General features: G+C 34.8%; 3 protein-coding genes across 4 annotated transcripts in view; 2 read left to right on the forward strand and 1 right to left on the reverse strand.

Moving 5' to 3' along the window:
- LOC133845021 (fibrinogen-like protein 1) overlaps positions 1-26,475 on the reverse strand; it is a 199,035-nt gene that overhangs the window by 106,213 nt on the left and 66,347 nt on the right. The gene's annotated exons all lie outside the window — the stretch shown is intronic.
- Positions 1-26,475, forward strand: part of LOC133845016 (fibrinogen-like protein 1) — a 76,744-nt gene that overhangs the window by 33,456 nt on the left and 16,813 nt on the right. The window lies entirely within an intron of this gene.
- Positions 10,507-13,764, forward strand: LOC133840796 (protein scylla). The gene is made up of 2 exons (XM_062272865.1): positions 10,507-11,219; positions 11,606-13,764. Exons 1-2 carry the CDS (start codon positions 11,153-11,155, stop codon positions 12,328-12,330), a joined length of 792 nt encoding a protein of 263 aa, XP_062128849.1. The 5' UTR covers positions 10,507-11,152; the 3' UTR covers positions 12,331-13,764.

Raw genomic sequence — 26,475 nt, forward strand, 5'->3', positions numbered from 1 at the left:
CAGTATCTTTAATAGATTTTAAGTAATTATTAATATTTAAGATATTCATGTAAAGCTTAAACACAATAAGTGAAATAAAATTATAGTAAATTATTCATATTAAATTCTTTACATAGTTACGATTAAATATTCAATTTCAGTTGATGGACTTGACTTAATTATTCAAGCTCGTTTATATTATTGAGCGATAGTCGATAAAGCATATACTAGATAGTAGATAGATAGATAGATAAAGGTCTTTCAATCAATCGATTTGTTTGCACTAAATTCATTATCTTAATGAGGCATTATTAAATTATTCACGTTTAGAAATGTGCCAAGTCAAATGCGAACACGCTGTCAATATCAATGACTAATCTATGAATACTCACACACACACACACACACACATACGTGGGTACTCATTTCTATAGAATGTGTGTGTGTGTGTTTGTACATTTTGGTTCATTGAATAAAAACTTAATCAGCATTCAATTAAATGCGCAAAGCAACAACAAAAACACAAAAAAGAAACAGAGAGAGAGAGAGAGGTGATGGTGGACTGAGAGGGGGAAGTGGAGGGGGTCAAATAAAGCGCGTTTTCGTTCATTATGTAAATCAATTGAACGACGAGATAAAAACAAATTTCGCTGATATATCGTTCTTTAGTATTATTTTCCGATTATTTCCTTTCAAGCGACGTTCTGACGTTTGCGCTTTTTTATATAATCGCAAAAAACCATTACGATACCCTGCAATAGCACTCAACAAAGGGTATATCAAAACTAGCGTATAACACTTTAAGTTTAAGTACATTATTATGTTGTATTATTTTCTGTTAATTTATTTTCAAATTATAATTAAATGAATTTATTTTTAATGTAGCATACTTTCTGGAGTACAGGGTATTTTCTCGTCCAAACATTCGTTAGGTATATTGTTTGCAAATAATCGTGTCAATCGAGCCTCTTTTTCGATTTGTTCATAAATGAAAACTAGCAAAGCGCTGAAATTAACAAAACGTACAACACAAGTTGACACCGTTATGTCATCAAAGTTGGGAAAAAATCCCGATTTATGTATATACGCAAAGCCAATGAAAAAATTCGAATATTTAATTAAAATAGTTACAAGAAATCACAGTTTTAATTTCAATGTAATTGAAGAAACAAAATAAACAAAAATATATAATAAAATTTTTCAATATTATTCGGATTTTAAGAAGAAATATTTGTAGCATTTATTATAGTACTTTAAAGATTTCGTTACAAAGTCAAAGGCAGAGCAATTACTGCCTATATAGTATGTCATCATCTAGTGATAATAACATTAATGACTAATGACTGAATACTTTAAAAATAGCACCTGTTGTCTTACTTATTTAAACTCGAACCAAAAAATGCAATTAGTCATGCGAGTCACCTTGACTTCGGTAATATAGTAGCTACTCCCAAGTAATGCTCCCTGCCATAGCTCTCTTTGTTTCTCGAGCACAATTTCATTTGTGCTCATTTCCCTACTGCCAATTGACGTGTCCAATAACACGAATCTGCAGAAAAGCCTCGCAAAACTTGCGAAATGCTTAAAGCGCACAACGTCAGACCCCGAGCTGAGTAATACTATAAAACGTTTAATCCGAACCTCAAGAGAACTGTTGCTAGGGGCTCAATAATAATATGTATGATGAAATCAGTGTTTCAATCAACAATCTACACTATTTAATGCAACAACTTTATGTTTCACGTGAAGATTTCGTATGGAAATCATTAATCACGCATTAATGAAGATTGCACTTCAGAGAACTGTTGCTAGGGGTTCTACAATACATATATAGTATGTATTTAAGTGAGTGATGAAATCTCTGTGTTGAAATAACAATCCACATAGTACACAGCGAGAAACAGGGAAACTGAAATCAGGTCTAGACAATAATAACTTAATATTACACTTAAAAATCTGGAAAAGAATTCATTAGTCACGAAATAATTAATATTCAACCTAAGGGAACTGTTGCTAAGGGTTCTACAAGAAGTGCTTAGGTGAATTATGAGAAAAATGTGAAATATTAAGATTAAATTCGATAATACAAATATGAATAATAATAATAATAATAATAATAATAATAATAATAATAATAATAATAATAATAATAATAATAATAATAATAATAATAATAATAATAATAATAATAATAATAATGATAATGATAATATAATTTAAAAATCGAAAATAAGAAATGCAAATTCTTATTTTATGTCATTTCATATGAATAAAAATCAAGACGACATTAAAGTGTGCTGCAGTAATATGTATAATTATTCTGAAATTTTAAACAAGCTTCGTTTTTTCTGCCAGTGCACTCGGTTAGTCGGGAGAGAGGCTCGTCAGCGAGCATGACACACATTTCTTATCAGTTTCGCCAAGTGATCTAATCGAAATGTTGCCGCTTCGCGGAGACATTTTGTCTACGCGCTCGCCGGCATGTCGGACATGGGGAGTGTAGAGTGCGCAGTCCGCTGACTGGGGACTGTGTTCCGTACGAGAGGGGGATGGGGAGAGGGGGGACAATAACGGTTGTGGAACCACGCCATTTCGCCGTATCTCGAGTGCACACGTCGCGATAAAGCGGCGACCTTGCGAAATGAGTGCTCCCCTTCTCTCTCGCTCTCTTTCTTCCTCCCACAATAACGCACACAGCCATGCATCCTCTCACACATAGAGGGAGCCACTGTATATGACGCATATTTGCCCTAGCACCGTTAAATATTGATTTAATATTCTTTAGCTCGACTCTTGATAACTATTTGCTTACATACGAGTGCAAGTATACATTTATACAGTTAAATATACACAACGAAGCGAGAGAGGGAAAGAGAGAGAGAGAGGGAAAGAGAGAGAGGAAGCGCAGTCAGACGATTTGTCGTCCAAGTTGTTGAAATTTGATAAGGGCTCCATTTGGTTCCATCAATTTGTCCGCCTGTATAATATAACTTGTCCGATTGCTCTAGTCAAATATTTGTTGAGCAAACTGTAAACTGCAAACTGTTGACTCAGTGATTGCATAATGCTACAACTCGTGTCACGACACGTTTTTCTGAAGCACTGAGAAAACTATTTCGAATTTTGTAGAATAGAGAGATCATAAGAATCTCTAAAATTTTTGGTAAAATTCGACAAGTTATTATGTATATTTTGTTTTATTATAATGATTATACATTATTCTTTGATATTTGACCCATTCCGAAGATTTCACGAGTTTTTCCCATCCCTAACAGCTTAAATAAAGAAAACTTGAAAGAGATCATAAGAAATTTTTCTACAATTTTTGGTAAAAATCGACAAGTTATTATGTCTATTTTGTTTTATTATAATTATTATACATTATTCTTTGATATTTTACTCATTCCGAAGATTGCACGAGTTTTTCCCATCCCTAACAGCTTAAATAACGAAGACTTGTTTTAAGCTAGCCAAATTAATTTAGTCGCAGTAGGAATTGAACACATTAACTTTGTAGCTTCTTAAATGCGGCTTTCATTTCAGTGGCAGTAATTTCTCGAAATAATGCAAAGATTATTGAGAGGATGAGGGGATGATCCGAGGTCATGGGTCAGTTATAGTATTAGGCAAATTAGATGGGTAACTTTGTAACACTTAACACAGCCAGCAGCAGGGAAAGGGAAAGGGAAACGCTGGAAAAACCCGACGGGTAACTCATTGTGGAAAATTTGCGGCTCATTTGGGAAATGCTGCTGGATCAGGTAGACGACACTGATGATGATATGTTATGCCATACTCTATGTATGTACTTGTGTATCAGGTAGAGCGATGCAAGGAACAGCAAAGTCCACTTAAAATGCGGAAAAGGGGATGGTCGAGTGTCGAACCTCGTACCTCGAACCTCGAACGTTGAATGTCCAACGTCAAGGGTCGATGGAATGACAGTAAACACTTTCAGCTGATGCAATGTCATCAATTTGGAAAATCAACTTTAATGCAGACCCTTTTTGTTCAGAGTTGGGAAGAGATTGCCACTGCGACTCCGACTGTGACTGTGACTGGGACTGTTTGCATAAATTACGCTGCGATTCGAGTACTCGAAACGGGGCATCGGATGAATACACTCACTTCATATAGTTTTCGATCGAAGTTTTTTTTTTAATTGATTTAGTATGACATGACCCAATGTTCTGCATCTAGGTTTAGCTATTTTTAGTTGAATCCCCAGCCAAGCCCAGTTCCCCTTCCGCCTCTCCACATCTCATACTCCCGCTCAATCGTCAGGTTCGAGCATTGAATCAGTTGCTCTTCAATCCATGACCTTCGTTTCGCATGGCGCACACGCAATTTTAAGGGTGATTAGCGCTAGGATTGGACATAGGGCGGTGCCCAGAGTGAACTACGGTCCCAGTTCCCAGTTCCCCGCTCCCAGTTCCCGTTCCCTCTCCACCCGTCGCCCGGTCGGGGAATTGAGTTGAGTGTTAAATTGATAAATTGCCCTTATTGGAAAGGAAGTTGTGAACTGTCTGTCTGCGATTGCCATGGAGACAACTGCCAGCTGGGCTCTCACTATTTTTATGATTATCACAAGAGAACACAAATCTTCCTCTATCATTTGATTATGCTGAAACTTCTGCAATAAAATGCTTAAATTAATAATGAAGTTTTATTTTTATTGTTAAAGTTTGTAAAGAATTTAATATCTTTTATAAATATTGAAATTTAATTATCAAATATTCAATTGTGTTTTCATAATGTTAAAGTTTCTACACAATTTTATATCTTTTATTGATTATATAGATATAGATTTCGTCTTAAAATTTAAGAATATTTTATAGTATATATTAATTGTTTATTGAATGAAGTTTCTAAGTAATTATTATTATTAATTTTTTTCTATATTATATAATCTTTGAGAAAAAACTGGTTTTATATGATTTCAAAATTTTTTGAAATTTTTTGAATGTTGATTAGGTTAAAAAAATATATACATAACATACATACATATGTAATTATATTTCAATTATTATGGCAATAATAGTGATGTAAACTATAGCCGATTATATTATATTATTTATTTTCTAAATAAATAAATAAATGTGCTCTGTATCGTTGGCGGCATATTTCTTCATATTATTGTGTCAACTTTGCTGATGAAGTTTTGTTGATTAATTTTGATTGCTTATCATACTTAAAGATTGCAGACAAAGAGATATAATAAATAAATGCCATAAAAGTAAAGTTGATTCAGCGTGACAATTTCACAAGATCTAACAAAATGGATGTTGCTCTCTCGCTCTATTCCATTGTTGCAGGTGTGCGCCATTTTGAAGAGGCAAACGAAAAGAAGGCGCAGCAACAACAAGAACAACAACAACATTTGCATTCTCATTTCGCCTAATTTTCGATGGCACAAATCTTACAGCTGTCGTTGGAGCGAAACGAAGAGTGGGCGGAAGCAGTGGGATAGGGAGAAAGAAATAGTAGCCTTTTTCCAAAGGCACATACGTGATCCAATGATGTATGAGTGTATGTATTGTACGTGTGCGTGTGCTTGTGTGAGTTTGTGTGTAGCTGCATGCAGTGGTCCACAGTAAATCGGACGATGGGGTGAAAAGGAGAAATAAGAGTGGCTGCAATGTGTGTGTTTGGGGGGGACAGGCGCAGGTACTCACGTATGTCCAGTAATTTCATCATTGCTACGTTTTCTCCAATTTCATGAAACTTTACATAGCCAAAAAGAAAAAAAGCAACAGAGCGAGAGAGAGAGAGAGCAAACTCGTTGCCAAGCAGAAAATGAACTATTGATGGAAAAAAAAGTTGACGGGCGAATGCAACACAAGCAAAATATACAGAGAAGTGACGCTGTGCGTGCGAGAGAGAAAGAGAGGGCTACGTGTACATGCAAGTCACTCTGTTAATGTGTGTGTGTGTGTGTGTGTGTGCAGAATAAAACAGATGATTGCCCATAAGCAAAGCAACAACAATAGCAACAAGACAAGCTCTAAAGCTGGAAACAGCGATGCCGGCAGCGACAGCGACTGCGGCAGAGGCCGGCCGGGCCCCACTCGGACTTGGCTTTTGGCTCTCTTGCGCTGCCAGCGAAGACATAAAAAAATAAATAAATAAATAAGCGAGCTGAAAAGAAAGAAAGAAAACAAGCAAACATCAACAGCCGCAGCGACAGCAACAAACACACACACACACACACCTAGATATATACATACATATATATGCAGTATGTACGTATGTATGTATGTACATGTGTGGAAAAACAGATGAGAGAGCGACGTTGCCGCTGTACAACTCGTTTGCAGGCGGCTCAGCAAGCAAAGTAAGTGAAAAACGGCAACAATGTGCAGGCAATAAGAAAACAGCAACAACAAACAGCCGCAGCAGCAGCAGCAGCGCAGCAACAAAACCTTAGGCAAATTCCATATATACATACATATGCACATACATACACCCATACATTTGGGGGGCGCGTTGACTGCGAGAAACGAGTTGGAAAATCAAGATACTGACTGCCTGCCTGCCGATGGAGCAGCAGCAGCAGCAGCGACGTCGACAGAGCTGCAGCGCCCATAAAAACGTTGAACGGCCACGGCTGACTTTGTGTATACAGCATTGCATATATAACAAACATACATACATACATACAAGCATACTATATATGAGCAGTATATGCCGGGTTTGAGGAAGGGGGGGAACCTGCTGTGCGCCAGAAAAACAGATGATGAGCGAAACAGCTGCAAAGTCAAATGCTGTCAGAGCGAGAACGGCAATTGAGAGAGAGAGCAAAGGCTCAACATTTGAGTTCAATCAGCTGTGTTGCTGCTCTTCGCACTCATAGGTCAACAGCTGTGAGTCAAAGAGCAAGTACATAAAATTACACTCAAAGAGAACCAAATGAAGAGAGCCGCCAGCTCTTGAGTGCAATAAGTGCACTGAAGAGCAATTGAGTGTGAAGTGAGTTGAGTACAAAAAAAAAAGAAGAGAAATGTGTTTACTTCAGTTGCTGTTCTCATAATATACCATTTCGATATACATGTACATATATAAAGAAATGCATATTTATTTATGCTAATTTAAAGCACAAAACTTTTACGCAAAATTGTGTGAAAAAGTTGGCAAAGTACTTTGCATATTGAGCATAAATCAATTATGCATCCGCAAGATACTTTGCCACAGTTGAGAAAGCCAAAGAGAGAGAGAGAGAGAGAGAAAGAGCAAATAAATATATGTACGCATATTATAATAATAATTTCATCTAATTTTAAGCATTTCCTCGACCAAAACAAGTAAAGCATCAACACACTTTTCCGCAACAACAAATCATGCACACACAAACACACTCGGCGAACTCTGTGTATCTGACGGATACATTTGCTGCTCTGCCTCACGTTTCGAAACTGTTGTCCGCTAGATGGCGCCACGCGTATCGTTTTCGAACGCTCGCTGAAAATTCTTCACGCATTTATTCGCTTTTACACTTCCTATCGCAATGCGTTGATATCAGTTATTTATTATTTATTTTCTTTTTTTTTTATCTATAATTGATGAATCAATTGCTTTCAATTGTGATTTGCTTATCGAGCGATCCGAGCGATAAGCATTATTTATTATTTATCATATCTTTGCGCTTATTAGCCCATTAAAGACTCATCTAAAAGTAGAATTCACAGAAATCGGACGATGTATTTTATAGATCTGCATAGATACATTTTTTTTTCTAAGAACACTTCCACTTTTATCACTTTCTTGGCATAATTTTTTGCACCTATAAAACGGGGGGAAAACAAAAAAAAGATGTGATTTTCTTTTAGGTTTTTCCATTTTTCATAAACATAAAAACGTGCGTTTTCTTCTTCTGTGTAATTAAAGCAAAGAAAATGCTGAAAACTGAAAAACTTTTTCTCTCGAATTTTTTATTTTGCGGTATTTATTTAAGATGAGTTTGGATATTTGTTACTCGCTAAAAGTTTTATAGTCCGATTTTATTGGAATTTCAAATTTAGCAGAATTCAAGCATTAAATGTTGCTATGCGATGTTTTTTTTTTTTGGTTTTTTCGGAGGTGTATTTTCATTATTCATCTTGCGCTGATTAGAACTGAATGATTTTGTGACTTGTCGTGCACCTTGCTCCCCTATATAATCATATATAGAATAATCCCATTCTAAATCTGCCGCGTCATAGATTGTGAAATCGCTGGCTGCGATTTGCATCATCAAAAGTTGATCAAAATAAAAAATGTCTCTCTCGAAAATACATAGAAGAGAATTTCACAAGCAAACAGGTTCAGATACATTTCAATCTTTCGCATTCAATCTACGAGATGCAATTCAATTCAACTGAAAATTGAAATGAAAGGACACGATATGAATACATAAAATAATGCCAACAAATGCATGGAAACAAATCAAAGATGATAACAAAAGGCGTCGAAACACAAAAAAATAAATATGTTCAGCGTTTGTCTATGGAAGAGAAATAATTTTATTTCGAAGGATGATGAAATTCAAGAAGAAATACTTCAAGACTTTGTTAAAAAATTATAAGCGGGTTATTGCGTTTCTTGCGAAATAGAAAAATATATTTAGAGAAGTTGAAAGAGTTGTAGATAAATATTTGAAGAGCAAATTTCTTTCTGCTCTTATGAAATAGAAATATTCGCATTAAGAAATATATTATATTATATCTTCGAGTTTGAAGTTGAAATATTTATCCATGAAATGCTGATGAAATACTATATTATGAAATATTGTTTTATAATAATGAGGAGAAAGCGAAACTTATTATAAAATTTTAACGGTTAGAAATGGAAATTTCAGTTAAATACTTTTTAAGAATTTGTAGGGAGTTCAAAAGAAAATGTTGTACATATATTTTGTAAAATTTTGAAGATATTTCACAGTATTATTATCAATACAGTTGATGTTTAAAAAATATTTTATTTATTTTTATGTTTACTCTAAGAGTACAAAAGAACATAAATATTATTGTGATTTTTTGATAGTTTCCATAGAAATTTCACGCTATCATGAAATCTCAGAATTCCGATTGAATTTGAAATTCATTTTCAATCATAGATCAAAGATTACAAAACGAGTGAGACAGCGAGAGAGAGAGAGAGAGAGATAGAGAGAGGAAAGCAAAGTGCAGGCAGATTTTCATCTTTTGCGGGATCTCGAGGGTAATTGTTGTGAAATTAAGCGACAAACGTGTGGCTAGAAAGAAGAAGGAGTAGCAAAGAGAATGGGGAATCAGATGGAGATGAGTAGTAGGGGAAGGGGAAGTGGATGTGGATGTGGAAGGGGGAAGCGTACTCGACTTTGCTACTTGCCACTTGCTGCTTGTTGCAAGTTGCAACTTGATATGCCATTAGCAACACATTGTGAACGTGCGGAGAACGAAATCATAAGAAGACGCAGAGCCACAAGGAGACTGAGAGTGAGCGAGAGGGGAGTGAAGGAAGAGAGACGAAGAGATGGAGACGTAGGCAGCCCATTTGGCCACTGGGCTTCGATTTTCGAAGTTGTTGCAAACTGCAGTGGAAAATTTCAATTTTGACATGGTGCGTTCTCCTGGGGCAACAACAACAACAACAACAACAACATCAGTAACAGAAGTGGCAGCAGCGCAGTCGACTGCGGGCAGCGCAGTAATGTGGAACGAAACGACGACGTCGACGTCTGCACAACAGGAGGGTGTGAAGTGGTCTGTATGCCTGTTTATATGTTCGTATATGTGTGTGACTGTGGCGTACGTGTGGCGTGCATTGCATCGCCTTCCTTGCAAGCCAAAGAGCGCACGAGAGAGAGAGGGAGAGAGCATTTTCATCATCCTTTTTGGCCTGTTTGACTGTCGTTTGTCTGGTTTGTCGCTGCCTGCGCCGCCGGCAGCAGCGAAACATGCTCAACCGGCACAAAAGTCACGTATGCATGCAGGCACACACTCACACGCACACACACTGACGCACGCACACAGAGAGTTTCTTGAGAGACGGCAACGACTATGACAACGACAATGCCGGGGCCAGTTGTAGGTGCGCATGAACGAGCGAGCAAGTTGAAGAGAGCCCGGTTGAGTGAAACAGCTGACAACGGAAGAGAGTGAGCGAGAGCGATTGCGACTGCGACTGCGACAGCGACGTTGTAAAACGCAGCCAACTTACATCAGCCGTTTTGTCAGTGCTTCTTTCCTACCTGCAGCAGCACCACCAACAACAACTACAACAACAGCAGCGCACCCACATACACACACACACGCACACACAGGCTATATACCTATTGAGCACATATACATACGTTATATGCGGTCTCTTTGCGGAGAGCACAGCCGCTAATTGCTCAGCAAATAACTCGCTCTCTCACTCACTCACTGGCAGCGACACACCACCAACGGCAAGCAAGCAGGCAGGCAGGCAAACAGCAAGAAAGAGAGCAAGAGCAGCAGCAGCGCTGCCGCAGCAAACTGAGCACAGCCGGCCAGCCTATAAATAGTCAGTGCTGAGGGCAGCTCTTCATAGTAGCTTCGAAACATTGCTGAGGTAAACATAACACACATAAGAAACGGCAAAGCAGCAAAGCAAAAATAAAAAAGAAAGCAAAATTTTTAGCGTGTGTGTTACAAACATTTTCAAACTGTTGGACGATTTTTAAAAACTACAAAAAAATCAATGTATTGTTTCGAAAAGAATTCTATATAAGAACACAAGAACACAATAATGTACTTGTAAAATTGTAAATGAGAAAAATTTAATAATTTTGTGAAAATTATTAAAACTTAATAATATAATAATTGCCATCAAACAAATGCAACGGACCAACGCCATTTAAGTGATAAACCACAAAAACAACCAACAACAACAACAACAAAAGTGCTGTGATTTCCAACTACAAAATAACAACAAATGTTAATTTAACAACAAGCTAAACAACAACAAATTTGAAGCAATCATCAAGCAGCAACAAACAACAAGAAAAACAAAACCAGCAAATTGTGATAAATTTATAATTAAATGCAAACGAGCAAACACTATTAATTAATTTGTTAAAAAACAAAACAAGCATTAAATAAAAAAGTGATACAACAACAACAACAACAGCAGCTACAAAAAGTAGAAGCGAAAAAACATTTTCACGATACCCAGCGAGAAAATCAAAAGTCTAATGAAAATGGAAGTACTCGCTATGCAATCCAACTACGGTGGTGTCCTGGGATCCAACAAATCTAGAGGTAAGTTTTACAAGACAAAACTCAAAAAAAAAAAAAAAAAATAAAGTGTTAAAAAAATTTGATTGAATTTCAATTTCAAAAAGTGTGCGACATTCGGTAAATTTCAATAATTTTACAAAGCAAATTTCAAATTGAAATTCATTCAACACAAAAAAAAGTCACGTAGCCGCAACAAGCAAGAAAAATACAAAAAAAAAAAAAAAGAAAAATGATTTTTCGTTTTCTTTTCTGCTTGTTGCTGGTTCGCTTTTTAATCTCGTTCGCTGTCTGTTGCCAAGCGGCGCATAAACTTAACAACACTTTATCGTCGTCGTCATGTTGATTAGAGGCCTCGTTCACTTATCAAATCTCTTTTTGTGCCTATTTGCTTTCGTTACGCTATTTAGATTGGACCAGCACATTGACACCGCCCACGTCCGCCAAGGTGGCCAAGAAGGTCGCAGCCGTCGCTGCCTCCAGCAGCCAGAACAGTATTAAGCAGCACTCGGCATCGAAGAAAACCAAATCGAACAACAGCCAGCAACAACAACACACACAGCAACAGCAGCGTCAGCATCAGCAGCAGCAGCGACGTCACGACGAAGATGAAGATGAAGAAGAGATGACGCTGCGCAGCGACGTCGATGCGGCTGCAGTGAATGCGCTGTCGTTGGGTCTGCTCGACAAGTTGCGCGAGGCGAAAGCACGTCATTTGACATGCACCGAAGTGTCGCTACCCTGTGATCTCACGCCCAGCATTGCGGCGGAAATAATTCGTGTGTCGGAGAAGGAACCATGCGGCATTCGCGGCTGCACCATTTACATTGAGTTCGAGGATGAGCCACAAAATTCGCGTCGCATCGCTTCGCTGAAAGTCGATCCCGAGATGGTGTCCACATTCGAGGTGTACTTGACGCTGCGACAGGATCATCGCGGCTGGACGGCGCTGTTGCCACAATTCATGAAGAGCTTGGCACGCACCATCACCATCAGTCCCGAGTATACGATCACCAAGCACAAACTGTATTCGCCTGATGGCTTGGGCGCTAGACGCAGCTATAGCTTTGGCTCCAGCTCCAGTTCCAGTTCCAGTTCGAGCCATAGCCAGGCGATTGCTACGCCAACGATATAAAAAGAGTTAACGAAACAATCGATCGAGTTAACGCAAACAATCGATTGATCGAGTTTAAAGAGTTAACGCAACAATCGATTGAGAACGAGAGAGAGAGAGAGAGAGAGTAAGATATAAAGCGAGCCCAGCGAGTGCGAATTTGAAAACGCGCCCCCAACACCGCCCAACACCCCCTGTGATGTCGAGAGCAGTAGTTTGTTGCGAGAGCGCAACGCGACGACGAAGCAAGTATTCGAAGCCACCCCACCTACACACACACACACACATATATACACATATACACATACACACATACATAAACTCACACTCATACTAATACAGTTGGAAGTTTTTTGTAATTGTGACTCTCACCACCATTTTACTTAGATGCGTAGTAGATGCTATAACAACAACAACAACAACAGCAAAAACAAATAACTAGTGTTTTAAGTTGTTTCTCCTTTTCAACAAAACAAAAAAAAAAACAAAACAAAATACAAAAAAATGAAAACATGAAATTCAAAGACGGCAACCCGCAAGCCAAAGGCAGCAGCAAAATAGCAATAACAGTAAATGGTCAGCAAACCCAAAAAGAAAAAACAACAAAAAAAAAAATACCCCTTGCTGCCATCAAAAGATATAAAGCTTAAAAACGCTGCCGAGGCCGCTGCGAGGGTTGCTCAGTCGACAACTCATGAATATGTGATACTGTTTAAGATGCTAAGAGTTTTTTGCGTGTGCTCGCCACCCAAAAAACAAATGATATAATACACACACACACACACACACACACACACACCAACACACAAACACTTACACACACAGCAAATAGAAAAGGAAAACAAAACTAAATGTGAACAGATTTTTATAAATTATAGTAATAGAAAACAACCAACAAAACAAACAAACAACTTGATCTTGATAAATTTAAAATTTAAATGTACGTTTAATGTGTAGAACGAGCAGATATAAGATATAAAACGAAAGGAGGCGAAAGCGACAAAACGATAATAGGTAGGAAAGAGAAGAAGACGAAGACGATGATGACGAAGACGAAGACGAAGACGATGAAGAGAACGCTCCAATTTTAGTTAGACGCAGCTTGCTGCATTAAAAATTTTTTAAATTATTAATTAATCTTAATTAAAACCAACAAATTTTAGGATTTTAACAAATTTTTATATATTATTAAATGTATAGCGCCTACTACAACAACAACAAATACAAAACAAACAAAAACATCATTAAAATTACATGAAAAAACAAAAAAATTAATTAATAATTAATAATTGCTTAAATGTTAAGGCAAAAAGAATATCTCAGTAAATGTGAAAGCGTAAAAAATTTGTAAAATTTTTTTTTGTCTGTGTAAAACTCCAATTGCGATACAAAAACAAATAAAGATTAAAATTAAACAAAAAAAAAAAAACAAAAACGAAACGAAAAACAATTTAACTGTAGCTGCAAGAAAAACAAAATTAAGAATAACAATTAAAGCAACAACTAAAATGCAATGCGATATAATTTTAAATAAAACAAAATTACATTTAAAGTAACAAGGAAAACTTAATGTTCTCACACATACAAAAATACATTACATACACACTTACACACACACACAAAAGTATCAATACCAGCTAAAAGTATCTTAACTTAAAAAATCGAAAATTATTTATTACCAACACACATACACAAACACAAAACGATCGATAAAACAAAAAAACATGTATTAATTTTTTTTTATATTATTACGAAAACAACAACAAAACAACCACATATTGTATTAATGTTAAGTTTTTTATTGTGTAATTTAAAAAACCAACACAAAATTTGTGAGAAATTTGTAACCAAAATGTAAGCAAAACAAAAAAAACATACACACAAAAGAAACAAAAAAAAACAAAAGGCAAAAAAACAATACAACAAAAAGAGAAGGAAGAAGAGAAGAAGAAAAAAAAATTACAAACAAAATAAAAGCATATAATTTTTCCTGCGCTAGCGGAAAATAATTGTGGAAAAAAATTAAAACAAAACTGCTTTCTTTTTTAATGTCAAGCGAGTCTTGAGAGGGGAGGGAGAGGAAATTGGAGATGGTGAAGGGGAAGGGGAAGGGGAAGGGGAAGGGGTAACCGCCTGGTAGCGGGTGCTTGCAGCTTGCAACTTTCTTTTGCAGTCAAGTGAAGTGCGGCAACAGCGCAAGCGACAACAGCAACTACAACAACTACAACAACAGCAAATGCAACTGCCACGATCTGTGGCAAACAATTGAAGGCAACCAGTTTTGCCATTTGCTAGCCCGGTTTTCAGCAAGGGGCCAAAGCGGGGGTGAACCAAGAGAGGGGGCAAGCACTATGAACTTGGCTGAAAAGCGGCAACAGCCAACTGGCTGAGGTAAAAGCTAAACAAAAGTGTGAACCATATCAACAGATGCAGCTCACTAAGCAAAACAAATGTTCAGCTCTGCTGTTGTTTCCCAAGCCTTAAGCTTTTTATCTGAGCCACAATCATATAATAAAGCATAAATATTTTTTTTGGTAGGAAATTAAGACAGAGTATCAACACATTAACAAAACTTGGCAATAAATTTCAATAGTTAACTCGGGAAATTATGCATAATTACTTTGACATTCTGCTTTATTTTTTTGTGGATTAAAAGATTAAGCTGTGAACACCAACTAGTTTAATAGTATGATAAAGAATATCATGACATGCTAGAAACTTTAAAACATTATAAAATCAATTTATTGCAAAGTTCAGGCAATGAACATGGTTTGATTTATTTGAAGTTTTTTTTAAGTTTTCGCTATTTAGATGGACGTCTTTTAAATAATTCAGATAAAAATCAATTCATATAAAACTTTTGCATTGCTGCAGATAATATTGCGTTTCCAGTAATCTAAATTTGAACTAATATAACTATAATAAACTCTGCAAATTTTCAAAAATACTTCATTTATGTTGACTAGCTTTATCTATATATTATATGTAAATATATCAATATTTCTGATTACTCATCGAATTTCTTTTATGCTTTCCGGCATTATTATATTGCATTGACAAAATTCTCACGTCATAAAAAACGTGAATTAAATCTCTTTTGTGCCACGTCACAAAAATGTGTGCTTGTTTTTCGAGCATTTTTAATTTTAATTACTTATTTGTTTTTTGAACTTTTCCCCCCAAAATGTTTTTGTGCGCTTCGTGACGCGTCACGGCGCCACTTGGAGGCGGAAGCGAAAGGGTGCGGCGAGTGGAAGGTGGAAGGTGGAGGAGAAGAAGAGCCATATTATTTTGCTGACGCGCCTGACGCTCTTAATTTCCTTGACTGTTTGTAATTTATAGTTGTTTTTATAAATATATTTCGTTCGTCGATTCTATGGCTTGTGTCTATGGAGACACGTTGCGCTTATGCGACACACACGCGTTCTAAAAACTATTTTTGCCAGTTGGCATACCCTGCAATGCCTGGACAACTGCTTAGGGTATTCTATTAGTTCAGCAGTCGTTTTCTTTCTATTGATTTTTGATTAATATTAATGTACCTATTTATATTAGAGAGCAAACTCTGCTCTTGCCATATTCTAGCATTCAAAATAGTAAAATCTGTATTTACAGGGTATGTTATGATTAATCAATGTGTTTGTACTAACTTATATTTTATATTCAACCCAGAAAAACAAGTTTCTTTGCACTGAAAATATCCTATTCTTATTTCGGGATAACTAGTAAACAAGTTCAAGTAAATATTTTCTTCAAATATCTTTTGCTATTTCTATCATTTCAGTTCCCATCTACAGGGTATCTTGGCCTTGTTTGTGTTGGAGGTATGCCCTATTTTAGTTTCTGGCAGCTGTATCAAGTCTTGAGCACACAACTGTTTGGTATTTCCCGATATGGAGAAGCAGCGACCAGAAGTCGACAATATTTGCAAAATTATTTAATCCGAAGTTTCCATATGAAATATAAACAAACAACAAATAAAGTGAAGTGAAATGAAATGAAATGGAATGTATGTGTCATTTATAAAATACGGAATTTCCATTTGGCAATTGGCAAATATTTAGTCAAGTTCTCGTGGTTTTATTTAGAATCGGATCGCCCACCTTCTAACTATTCCGACTTTCATAGTTCATATTTGCATTCCCAACACTTGTCTGACAATTTATTTAAGTTTTTCAGTTGGTTCTTTTGTTTTTGGGTATTTTCCAGATTCTGAAAGAATTCGATGGATTGTTCAGATCATGACACGTGTCGCTAAAAATTGCGGAAGAATTTTACGACTTGTGCGATAAAATCCACACGCAAAAAAAAAACATGAAAATTAAAAACAGAAAAAGAAAACATTAGAAACTGAAAAAACAACCTAAACGAAATGCTGCTAATCCTTAAGATATTGTACAAACAGTAAACAGTTTCATTTTTTTTTTTGTGGCAAACCCAAAAAAAAAAAAACAACAACGTTATCAATACGACTATCATATCTATCAGTAATTTTTTTTGGGGGTAAACATTTAATATTTAGACAAGCACTTGAGTGTGTACATAGAAATTTGCTGATAGCTGTGCTCTCTTTTTATTACAACCATAATTATTGCCCAAAAAAAAAAATGATATTGTTTACCCATTAGTAAGATACCCCGCAAATAATATTTCAGTAATTTGTCGAATGGTTTGTCAAGTTTCTCTGACCTTCACAGGACCTTTTCGCCCATTGTCCTTTTGTGTTTGCATTCTTTGTGGCTGGCAACCACAATAGATCATTCCATAAATTCTTATAGAACTTACGAGATATGAACCCCAGTCAGAGCCTCACTCACCTTTCCCTTTTGCAACCAAAATTTAAAGAGCCTTTTTCTTACATTTTTTTTTCGCTTGTGTGTCTATCTATAAGATACAATCGCATAGATATTTACACTCCCTATATGTGTGTACCTCTTGCTGTTATTGTATTTATTGTTCTCGTTGTTTCTTGTCGCTGTTCTGTGAGTTTTGTTTGTCAACTTGTCGTATCTTTTTTGTCTCTGACTCAATTGCTGGTATCGCTTAGATTTGCCCATTTCGAAAAAAAAACACAAAAATTAAAAAAAAACTGATAAGCGAGCAGTTCTTGAGCAAACTGCACTGAGAGAAATGTCTACAATTAGGATTTTCATTACCAAAACTTACTTTTTATTAGGATTTGAATTGAATATAAAACTAAAATAGTGGATTCCAAATGAATTCTAATACAAATTGTTTTACACTTATTTTACGATTTATAAGAAAATTAAATTAAATTAATTTATGTATACTGCTCAAAATCTTATTGGTGAAATAAGACGAAATTAATAATTTTTTTGCTTAACACAACAAATTATTTTATTTACTAAAACATTTTGCGTCAAATAGGATGAATTTAATAATATTTTGCATAACATAACAAATTATTTTATTTCCTAAAACATTTTTATAGAATGATTTTTTTTTTTTATATTTCATGTTCTTTATTTTTTAAATGTATACCAAATATTTTTTTAATTATTAAGTGGATCTTTGGGAATTTTTTACTTGAAATTATCCTTTAATAAAAGTGAAACTTCATTGTTGAAAATTGGCAAGAAAATTATTTAACAAATAAGATGATTTTAACGAATTCTAATTATAATTGAGCTGAGAACTGTAAGTGAAAGTTCATTTTTGAAAGTGCTGAATATATCATTAAGGAAAATGCTAATCTTAATTGATCTTCTATATATAAGTGTGTTACATTATTTCGTTTATTTTAATATCATTATTTTTTAACTTATATTTTCGTTAGAGAAAGAGTGATGTTCAAATTGTATGTGAAATTTCTCTCAGTGTATCGCTTGCTATTTATACGTGTGCATCTCTGTGAGTGTGTGTGTGCTAGCTCTATATATATGTGTGTGTGTGTGTGTGCTGTAGTTGTTGCCAACTGTGCTGTGGCTGTGACAACAATGACGACTGTTGCCGAGGCAGGAAAGCGGAAATGCGAACTGGGCGAAGAGAGCAACAACAAAAACAACAGCAACATTAACAACAGCAGCAATAGCAACAACAACAATAAAAGTCAACAGTAATTGTAGCGTTCCAAGGTTTTCACAATGTGAATGATATGTGTTTGTATGTGTGTGTGTGTGTGTGTGTGTGTGTGTGTGTGTGTGTGTGTGTTTGTGTGTTTATACCTGGGCTAGCAACAATGCGACAACAACTTTTCATTGCAATAACAAAAGAAGCAGCAACAACACTAATGAACAGCGAAGGTTTCATAAGTCGCAGCAGCAGCAGCAACAACACCAACAACAATGAAGTACTTAAAACAACAACAACAACAACAAAGGCAATAAAAGAAAACGACAGCAAACCAATTGTGAGTCATTTGCCAGCTCCTCTTTAAGCGAGCGTTCTGTCTCTCTCTCTCTCTCTCACTCTTCCTCGCACAGTCAAGTCGTTCTCTCATCTGCATATGTCGGACTGCATAGTACTGTGTTGTTGTCATTGTTGTCAGCTTTGAATGAACTACAACAACAAGCACGAAAACAGCAATAGCAACAGCAACAATTAGACACATGTGCAAAATTTTGAGCATTGAAACAAAAGATAAAACAAGACAACAACAAAAAATCAAGTGTAGCAGTGAAGAAGAAGTGAATGAAAGAGGAGAAGGAAGAGGAGCACTCGCAGTCGCAGTCGCAGCAGCGCTGCCCAAAAGGTCGCATACACACACACACATACAGCGACAGTATAATCCCTTGGTGGGCAGTGGTACAAAATATGCACAGATATGAAATGAAATGAAATGAAATGAAATGGCAATTATTGTACAAGTGGAAACGCAATAAAAATGTAAATTTTTCTCGTTGTTTTTTTCAAATTGTTGCTTATCTCGGCTGTGCAAGCGACTTTGTTATTAGGCATCCTTTGATACCCTGCAAATGTTACTTAAATGGTATTATTAGCTTGTTGTGTTGAATTTGTTTTTCAAGCGTTCAGAATGAAATTCTTTACGCCTATTTGTATTTATTATTGTTATTGTTTTTCGCATTTGTTTACACGTTCGTAAACAAAAAGTGCAAAATAAAAACAAATGTTATCAACCGTCATGGGAGCGATTAATCAATGGAGCTTACGGAGTAATTAAATGCTCGCAATCATAATTGAGTGTCAAATGTATAGCGACCAGTAAGAAATGCTTGCCCCCAGGGAAATAACAGCGATAATCATTTACATACATACTAGTTGTATAGTGTAATATAGTGGAGCATACAATGATTGTACTCGATTACAACTGCGGTTTAATTTTTGAAAACTCCCTTGGGAAAACACATATTCCATTTGTTTTCTCTCTTCACAGTTTCTTTTAATCTTCCCAAAAGGTCAAGGTTCCACACAAATTACAAATTTATTTTCGAAAAAATCATTTAATATAATTATATAATATATTACTTACCATATAAACCATTTCCCTATAAATGTTTTCTTAAAAAAATGTATGCATTATCAATAAGAAAGCTTGTAAATCAAATGTGAATTAAAATGTAATAATGATTTAGCTGTTTTCACATCTACTCGCCTTAAAAATATAAAATTTTTAAATTTGTAAACTTTCTTTTTGCGTATTACATTTTATATTACATTAAACTTGTTGAATTCTAAACACACAACTTTTGTACTTCTTTTACTTCACCTATTTAAAAGCAAATGTTGAAACATTATTAATTTTTCTCACCAAAACAAAATGCTCAATTTAGTTTTTAATTCTGAATTTTTAATTTTGAAAACGTTATTTTTATTAATTACATTTACATTGAATTTTTACTTTATAAAATGTTTTTATTTGTACTACATATTTATTTTATTGAATACTACATATTTTTTTGAAAATTGTTTTTTTTAAATATTATTTTTATTACCTATTTGACTTTTTTAAATAACTTATTTACTTCTAGAAGAGAGCACATTTTTTCTGTTCGTTATAATTGAATAGGGAAATACTTAATAAACTTAATACTAAATATATATATTGTGTTTCATTTTAAAACACTTTTAATGTTACCTTTATATTTCATTCAATTCAGAAGCATAGTTTTCATTAATTTCGCGTACTCAATGCTTAAATCTTAAATATTTGTATACCCGCTACAGCTGCGAATTTTGGTGTATACAATAAAAACTATAGTATTTATGATTCCTGAAAATTTGATTGCGATCAGATAAAAATTGTCGAAGTTATTAAAGAAATACTTTCGTATGGGAAAAAACGCCTACTTACTAAGGCTCTTAGTTGCTTTGGCCGACAATCTGGTATATTGTGCCGTCTATGGAATATTTTGAATGTGGTACTATATCGATATAACAAATATACCGTTCGGTATATTTTTAGTATATTTGTATTTTGGTATATTTGAAAAAAAAACCCGCAATATTTTGCTTTTATCCAAAATGGGTAGCGGGTATCTCACAGTCGATATAACAAATATACCATTTGGTATATTTTTTAGTATATTTGTATTTTGGTATATTTTGAAAAAATACCGCAATATTTTGCTTTTATTCAAAATGGGTAGCGGGTATCTCACAGTCGAGCACACTCGACTGTAACTTTCTTACTAACTAATAAGATTATATATTTTTAAAACCTACATATACACGATTCAATTGTTAAACACTAAATGTTTTTTTACCTATAAATATATTTGAGACATATGTATTTTAAACTGACAAACTTAAATACCCTTAAAACATGCTTTTACAGAATCGTAATACATTTGATAAGTCTTGTGATAATTCGCAAGGCCTCAGCTCAACTCTGTTCCATCCAATGCCGAATCTTTTGGCTGCGCCACTGAGACAATGAAACATTGAAACACTGAAACATTGAAACACTGAAACACTGAACCATCACTGAGACATCACGCAGCCATCACTCATGGACAGAACTGAGCTGAACTGACTTTTGGTCAGTTGGTTGACTGTTGTTGACTGAGAAACCGCAGCGATGTGAAATTTGTTCAAGTTTTCATTTTGATGTTCCATTTGAGTTGTTTGGCCATCGCATTGTATTAGTCATCATCGTCATCGTCTTAATCATCTTCATCATTGTCATGATTATCGTGGCGATTATTATCGGTTTGTACATTATAATGAGCATTTATTGCGGTTGCATTTTTAATTTTTTTTTTTGTGTAATTTTCATTTCAGCTGTGTTAAGTGTTAAAATTGTTATTGTTCGAGGCGATCGTTGTTGTTGCTCTTGTTGTTGTTGTTCTTATTGTTAGTCTTCAACCTGTTGTCGTTTATTGTGTACTTGACAGCCATCGAAAGGGCAAGCAAACACATTTCGCAAAGCTCATTAAGTTTGCTGTTTTCGCATACCCTGGAATAAGTTTCAAATGCGGCATGACAAGCTGGCAATACTTGGCAAATTATTCTAATGCATTAAAGTATTTAAATGTTTATAAAAAATGCTGAAATTTGGTAAACATATAATTAAGTTAGTTATCTGGATACCCTGTAATTTTCAGGAGAAACAAAAGATATGTAAACATAATACATTCATCAAATATTAATGAAGATTTAGTTCAGTTATAATATGAAGAACGAAACCAGAGCAAAAAAAATAAATATAGTAGAGATAAATAAATATATACTATATACTCGTACTTCTCTAATTCATTAAAGTATTTAAATGTTTATAAAAAATGCTGAAATTTGGTAAACATATAAGTAAGTTTGTTATCTGGATACCCTGTACATTTCAAGAGAAACCAAAGATATGTAAACATAATACATTCATCAAATATTAATGAAGATTTAGTTCAGTTATAATATGAAGAACAAAACCAGAGATAAATAATTATATAGAGGGTATTTGCTAGTAGAGTCAACTCACTCTTAGCTTATTTATTTGTTGCATTTGTTTTGTTTAGCTGCTCTCTATCATCGCCTAACCCTAACAACTACCTCTGACGACCCAAAGCAGCACAGCTTGTGCTAAATTTCGTAATCGAAAGTTGTTTTCGATGGCTCAGTTTAGTGCACAGCGCGCTTAGTCAAAGGTATTAAGTAATGCTTTTGATGAATTGTACGTCTTATGTATAAGACGTATTCGTAGGTACATAGAACGATATGTAAATGGGCTTCGCTTGGAATTGAGTTTTGTTGTTCTGTTGTTGAACCCAAGCCAAATAAACATTTGTGCAGGTTGCGGCATTAGTCATAGCATTAACAGAAGCGAATCTATTTGTAGAGCCCATTTGTATAGCCAGAAGTTGTGGTTGTGGTTGGGGGCTGGGTCTTGAGCTCTGAGTCAATGTTTTAGTTTTTGTTGTTTTCTGATATTACCTTCTCGGGAATATATATATGCACATAAACTAGCAGCACTTTTTATATTTGTTAATTGCATATTTAATTGGGTTTCTCTTATCATACGATGAAAATGTTATTGAGAATTCTTCCGCCTTTCAATGGCTATACTATACTATACTATACTATACTATACTATACTACCTATTACTATCTGAAGTATTCGAAAACTAACATATTTGTAGACTTTATTTCGTTTCAATGTTTTTACATATTGATAATGCATCAAAATAATCATTTTGGATCTTTATTTCTAAATTTAACGATTTACTTTTTCGTTTTTCTTAAAATTCTAAAGCTTTTCAGACGTATTATCCCGAGTTAAGACTATAGAGTGTTTTACTATTACTATCTGAAGTATTCGCAAAGCATTTTTTGTAGACTTTATGAATACTTTTATTTCGTTTCAATGGTTTTACATATTGATAATACATCAAAATAATTATTTCAGATCTTTCTTTCTGAATTTGCAATTCTTTTCAATACTATTTCCAGAGATCTTTAAACGATTTACTTTTTCTTTATCCTTAAAATTCTATAGCTTTTCAGACGTATTGTCCCGAGTTGACATTCTAAATGGTTTTACTATTACCATCTGAAGTATTCGGAAAGCTATTTGTAGACTTTATAAATACTTTTATTTCGAAATAATAATTTAAGATTTCTTTCTGTATTCTGATTTGTAAATACTGATTCCAGAGTATTGTATATCTTTAAGGGTTTAATTTTCTTTTGTTTTCTTAAGATTCTAAAGCTTTTCTGTATTCGGATTTCTTTTAAATATTAATTTCAGAGTATTGTATATCTATAAGGGTTTAATTTTCTTTTGTTTTCTTAAAATTCTAAAGCTTTTCAGACATATTGTCTCGAGTTTGGACTCTAAAGGGGTTTAAAGTACCCTCTGAAGTATTTGCAAAGCTATTTTTAGACTTTATAAATACTTTTATGGTTGGTAACTACTTGTGATAATCGTATCGCAATTGTAACTTTGGCAATTCACATAATCAGCAGACAGGTAATACGTATCAATAAAATTATAAAATGAGCCCACTTGGATTGCCGAATGACGTCGAAGTGAATTGCATTCATTTGAATTGTAATTTCCCAGGAAATACTCATGAAAGAAACCCAATATTTCGATTGTAAATCAATTAGCAGAATTTTTTCAACTATTTTTTTCACACTTTTTATTATAAAACTCAATAAGTATTGAAGTTGAAGTAAAAATCAAATCGAAACTCTAACTTCGTTATTCACACATCTATGCATTTTATATTTACATTTATCTGTTTTTTTTTTTATTATCAATGCGTTTCAATTCTGAGAATAATTTGCGCTTATTATCATTGGATTCGAAGTACTATTGATGACAACCACTCTAAATGCGGAATCGAAATCAATAGCCAAATATTTGAATAAGTAAATGTACAATATAAGTGATAAGGCAGAATGGTTTAACCCAAGAAGTTTAGAATTCGATTTCTCTTAGAAACTCATTAATCGAATTAATTCGATGTTGGTTCAGTGAATGAAATCTGTGATCAGAGCAAGGCACTCGCAAGTCACATGTCTGGGAAGAAATGCACTAGAAAATGTGCATTATCTACTCGAGTGAATTATATGAGTAAATATTTGCCCAGTCAGAGAACTGTCTGGTCTATAAGTAGTGCACTCTCTGTGGGTCTCGGGGTTCGTGGCCACGTGGTATCAGTGATTCAGTGAGCTGAATATGGATATTTTTAGCATGCACTGCAGTCTAAAGTTTAGACTATAGAAAGACGTTACTTTGGTCAAACTTTTTGCCATCCCATTTCAGTTGATTTTGTTTACTTTATTTTTTTTTTTTTTTTGCCCACTCAAGGTCGCATGTGACAGTGTGACGATATTTGTTGGTGGAATTGATAAGCTCGCGACTAACATTGAAAATATTTCACGTTATCGTATTGTTATTGTTATTTGGACTGTCGCATATTAATATTATTATTGTTATTGTTATTCTGTTTACTTCCACGTTTATGGTCAGCACTTTGGTATCAGGAAACGATTGGAGTTGTCGATCTTTTCAACAGAAGTCTCACCATATCTTCGATGTTGCGAGTCTACCAGACATTTGGACTTTTGTGTGATTACGCAATCATTGCATACCCTTTAAATTTTGTAAAGTAAAGCATATCAAATACGAGTTTTATTCATTGAAATATTAAATGTTGCTTTGAATCATTTTTGCTTCTTTTTAATATATAATAATTTCTGCAATTTGATATCTCAGAATTTATAGGGTATCTGGTTAGTTTGTATAGACTCCACAACATTGCACTATCTCAGTTGTTTGTGCCGAAATGAAAGACAAAACAAAACTATCAACAAAATTCTCAAATTCAACTGATACGATTGATTGAGTGCGAATTATGATTGAAATGATCAAAATAGAAAAGAAAACTTTGTTTACAACTCGCAAGTATTCTTTAAAACATATGTATAAATCACTTTCATAACTACTTAGTTAAAAGTACGGTTCTTAATTAATATATTTGATATTTCAATTCGAATTCGTAGTCGAAAAAAAATAAGAAAAAAAAATGTATAATTGATATTCGTATAAAATTGATAATTGATACTCCACATAACTAGAACAAATAGTGAAATAAAATAAAAATAATAAATATAAAGTATTGTTTTCTTAGATAAATTCTATTCGAATTTAGTTGCTGCTTGTTTCGTTGTTCACTCTCAATATTAAACTGCATTATGCATAACCTCGAAATAGCTGAGAGACTTGTTGCGAATCTTATGTTTAGAGAGCGACCACGGTCAAGGCTGGGGTGGGGAGCGAAAGAGAGCGAGAAGTCATGTGGGTGTAGCTCAGCGACAGACTAAGGACGCGCATAGAGTAAAGAAACGGAGAGAGAAGCGAGAAAACGAAAATGTCAACTTCTTAACCCCAACACAAGCACAAGCGTGTGTGCGTGTGTGTGTGCTGTCATAAATCTCGCATATAACTGTTTTGCATAGACAAACGCCGACGCCGTCGCAGTCGACGTTGACGTCGCTGCTAGTCTTGTTGATTTTTATGAGTGCTGCGAATCAACGATTACACACACAGCCGCTGTCGCTGTCGCTGCCGCTGCTGACGTTGAAGCTTTTTAAAGCTTTATTTTTATTTTCGCTATTTTGTTTGCAGTAGTTTTGCATTACATGAAAATGACCTACAAATAAATTGAATCTGCGTTGCCTGCGAAGTTTCACTAAATGCTCGACTAACACATACCCTGCAGCAACTGCAGAAATACTGAATACATTTATTGAATTTATGAAAAATCAACCTCACCATTGCTTGTGCAATTTTTGCATTGATAATTGAACTGAAAAAAACTTGTTGAATTAAATATTTAAATTTTGAAATGACGCCGTCATCAGTCAAACAAAATAAATAAAAATACACGAATGCAAATTGAATTACATGCGAACTGCACTTGATTGTGTGGGTAGCAAGAGTGTGCAAAGGGGGGGAGGAGGGAAGTGCAGTATTTACCTACAAAGACGTTGTAGTTGTTGTTGTTGCGATTGATACGTGCAGCCGGTGCGCAGTAAAATGTCTCTGTGTGTGTGTGTGTGTGTGTGTCGCTCCAGACAAACCTATTTACATAATAATAATAATACGTATACGTATAGTGTGCACAGACTTATCAGCTAGACTGTGCGCCCGGTTACATGTCGTCTTTATCTTAGCCTTGTTAAGAGCGGCATGTCAAAGGGTTAATAGCGAAAGCAAACTGCACTGACAACGGCAAAGGGGAAATA

This window comes from Drosophila sulfurigaster, chromosome 3 (genome assembly GCF_023558435.1).
Source record: "Drosophila sulfurigaster albostrigata strain 15112-1811.04 chromosome 3, ASM2355843v2, whole genome shotgun sequence".
Classification (NCBI taxonomy): Eukaryota; Metazoa; Arthropoda; class Insecta; order Diptera; family Drosophilidae; genus Drosophila; species Drosophila sulfurigaster.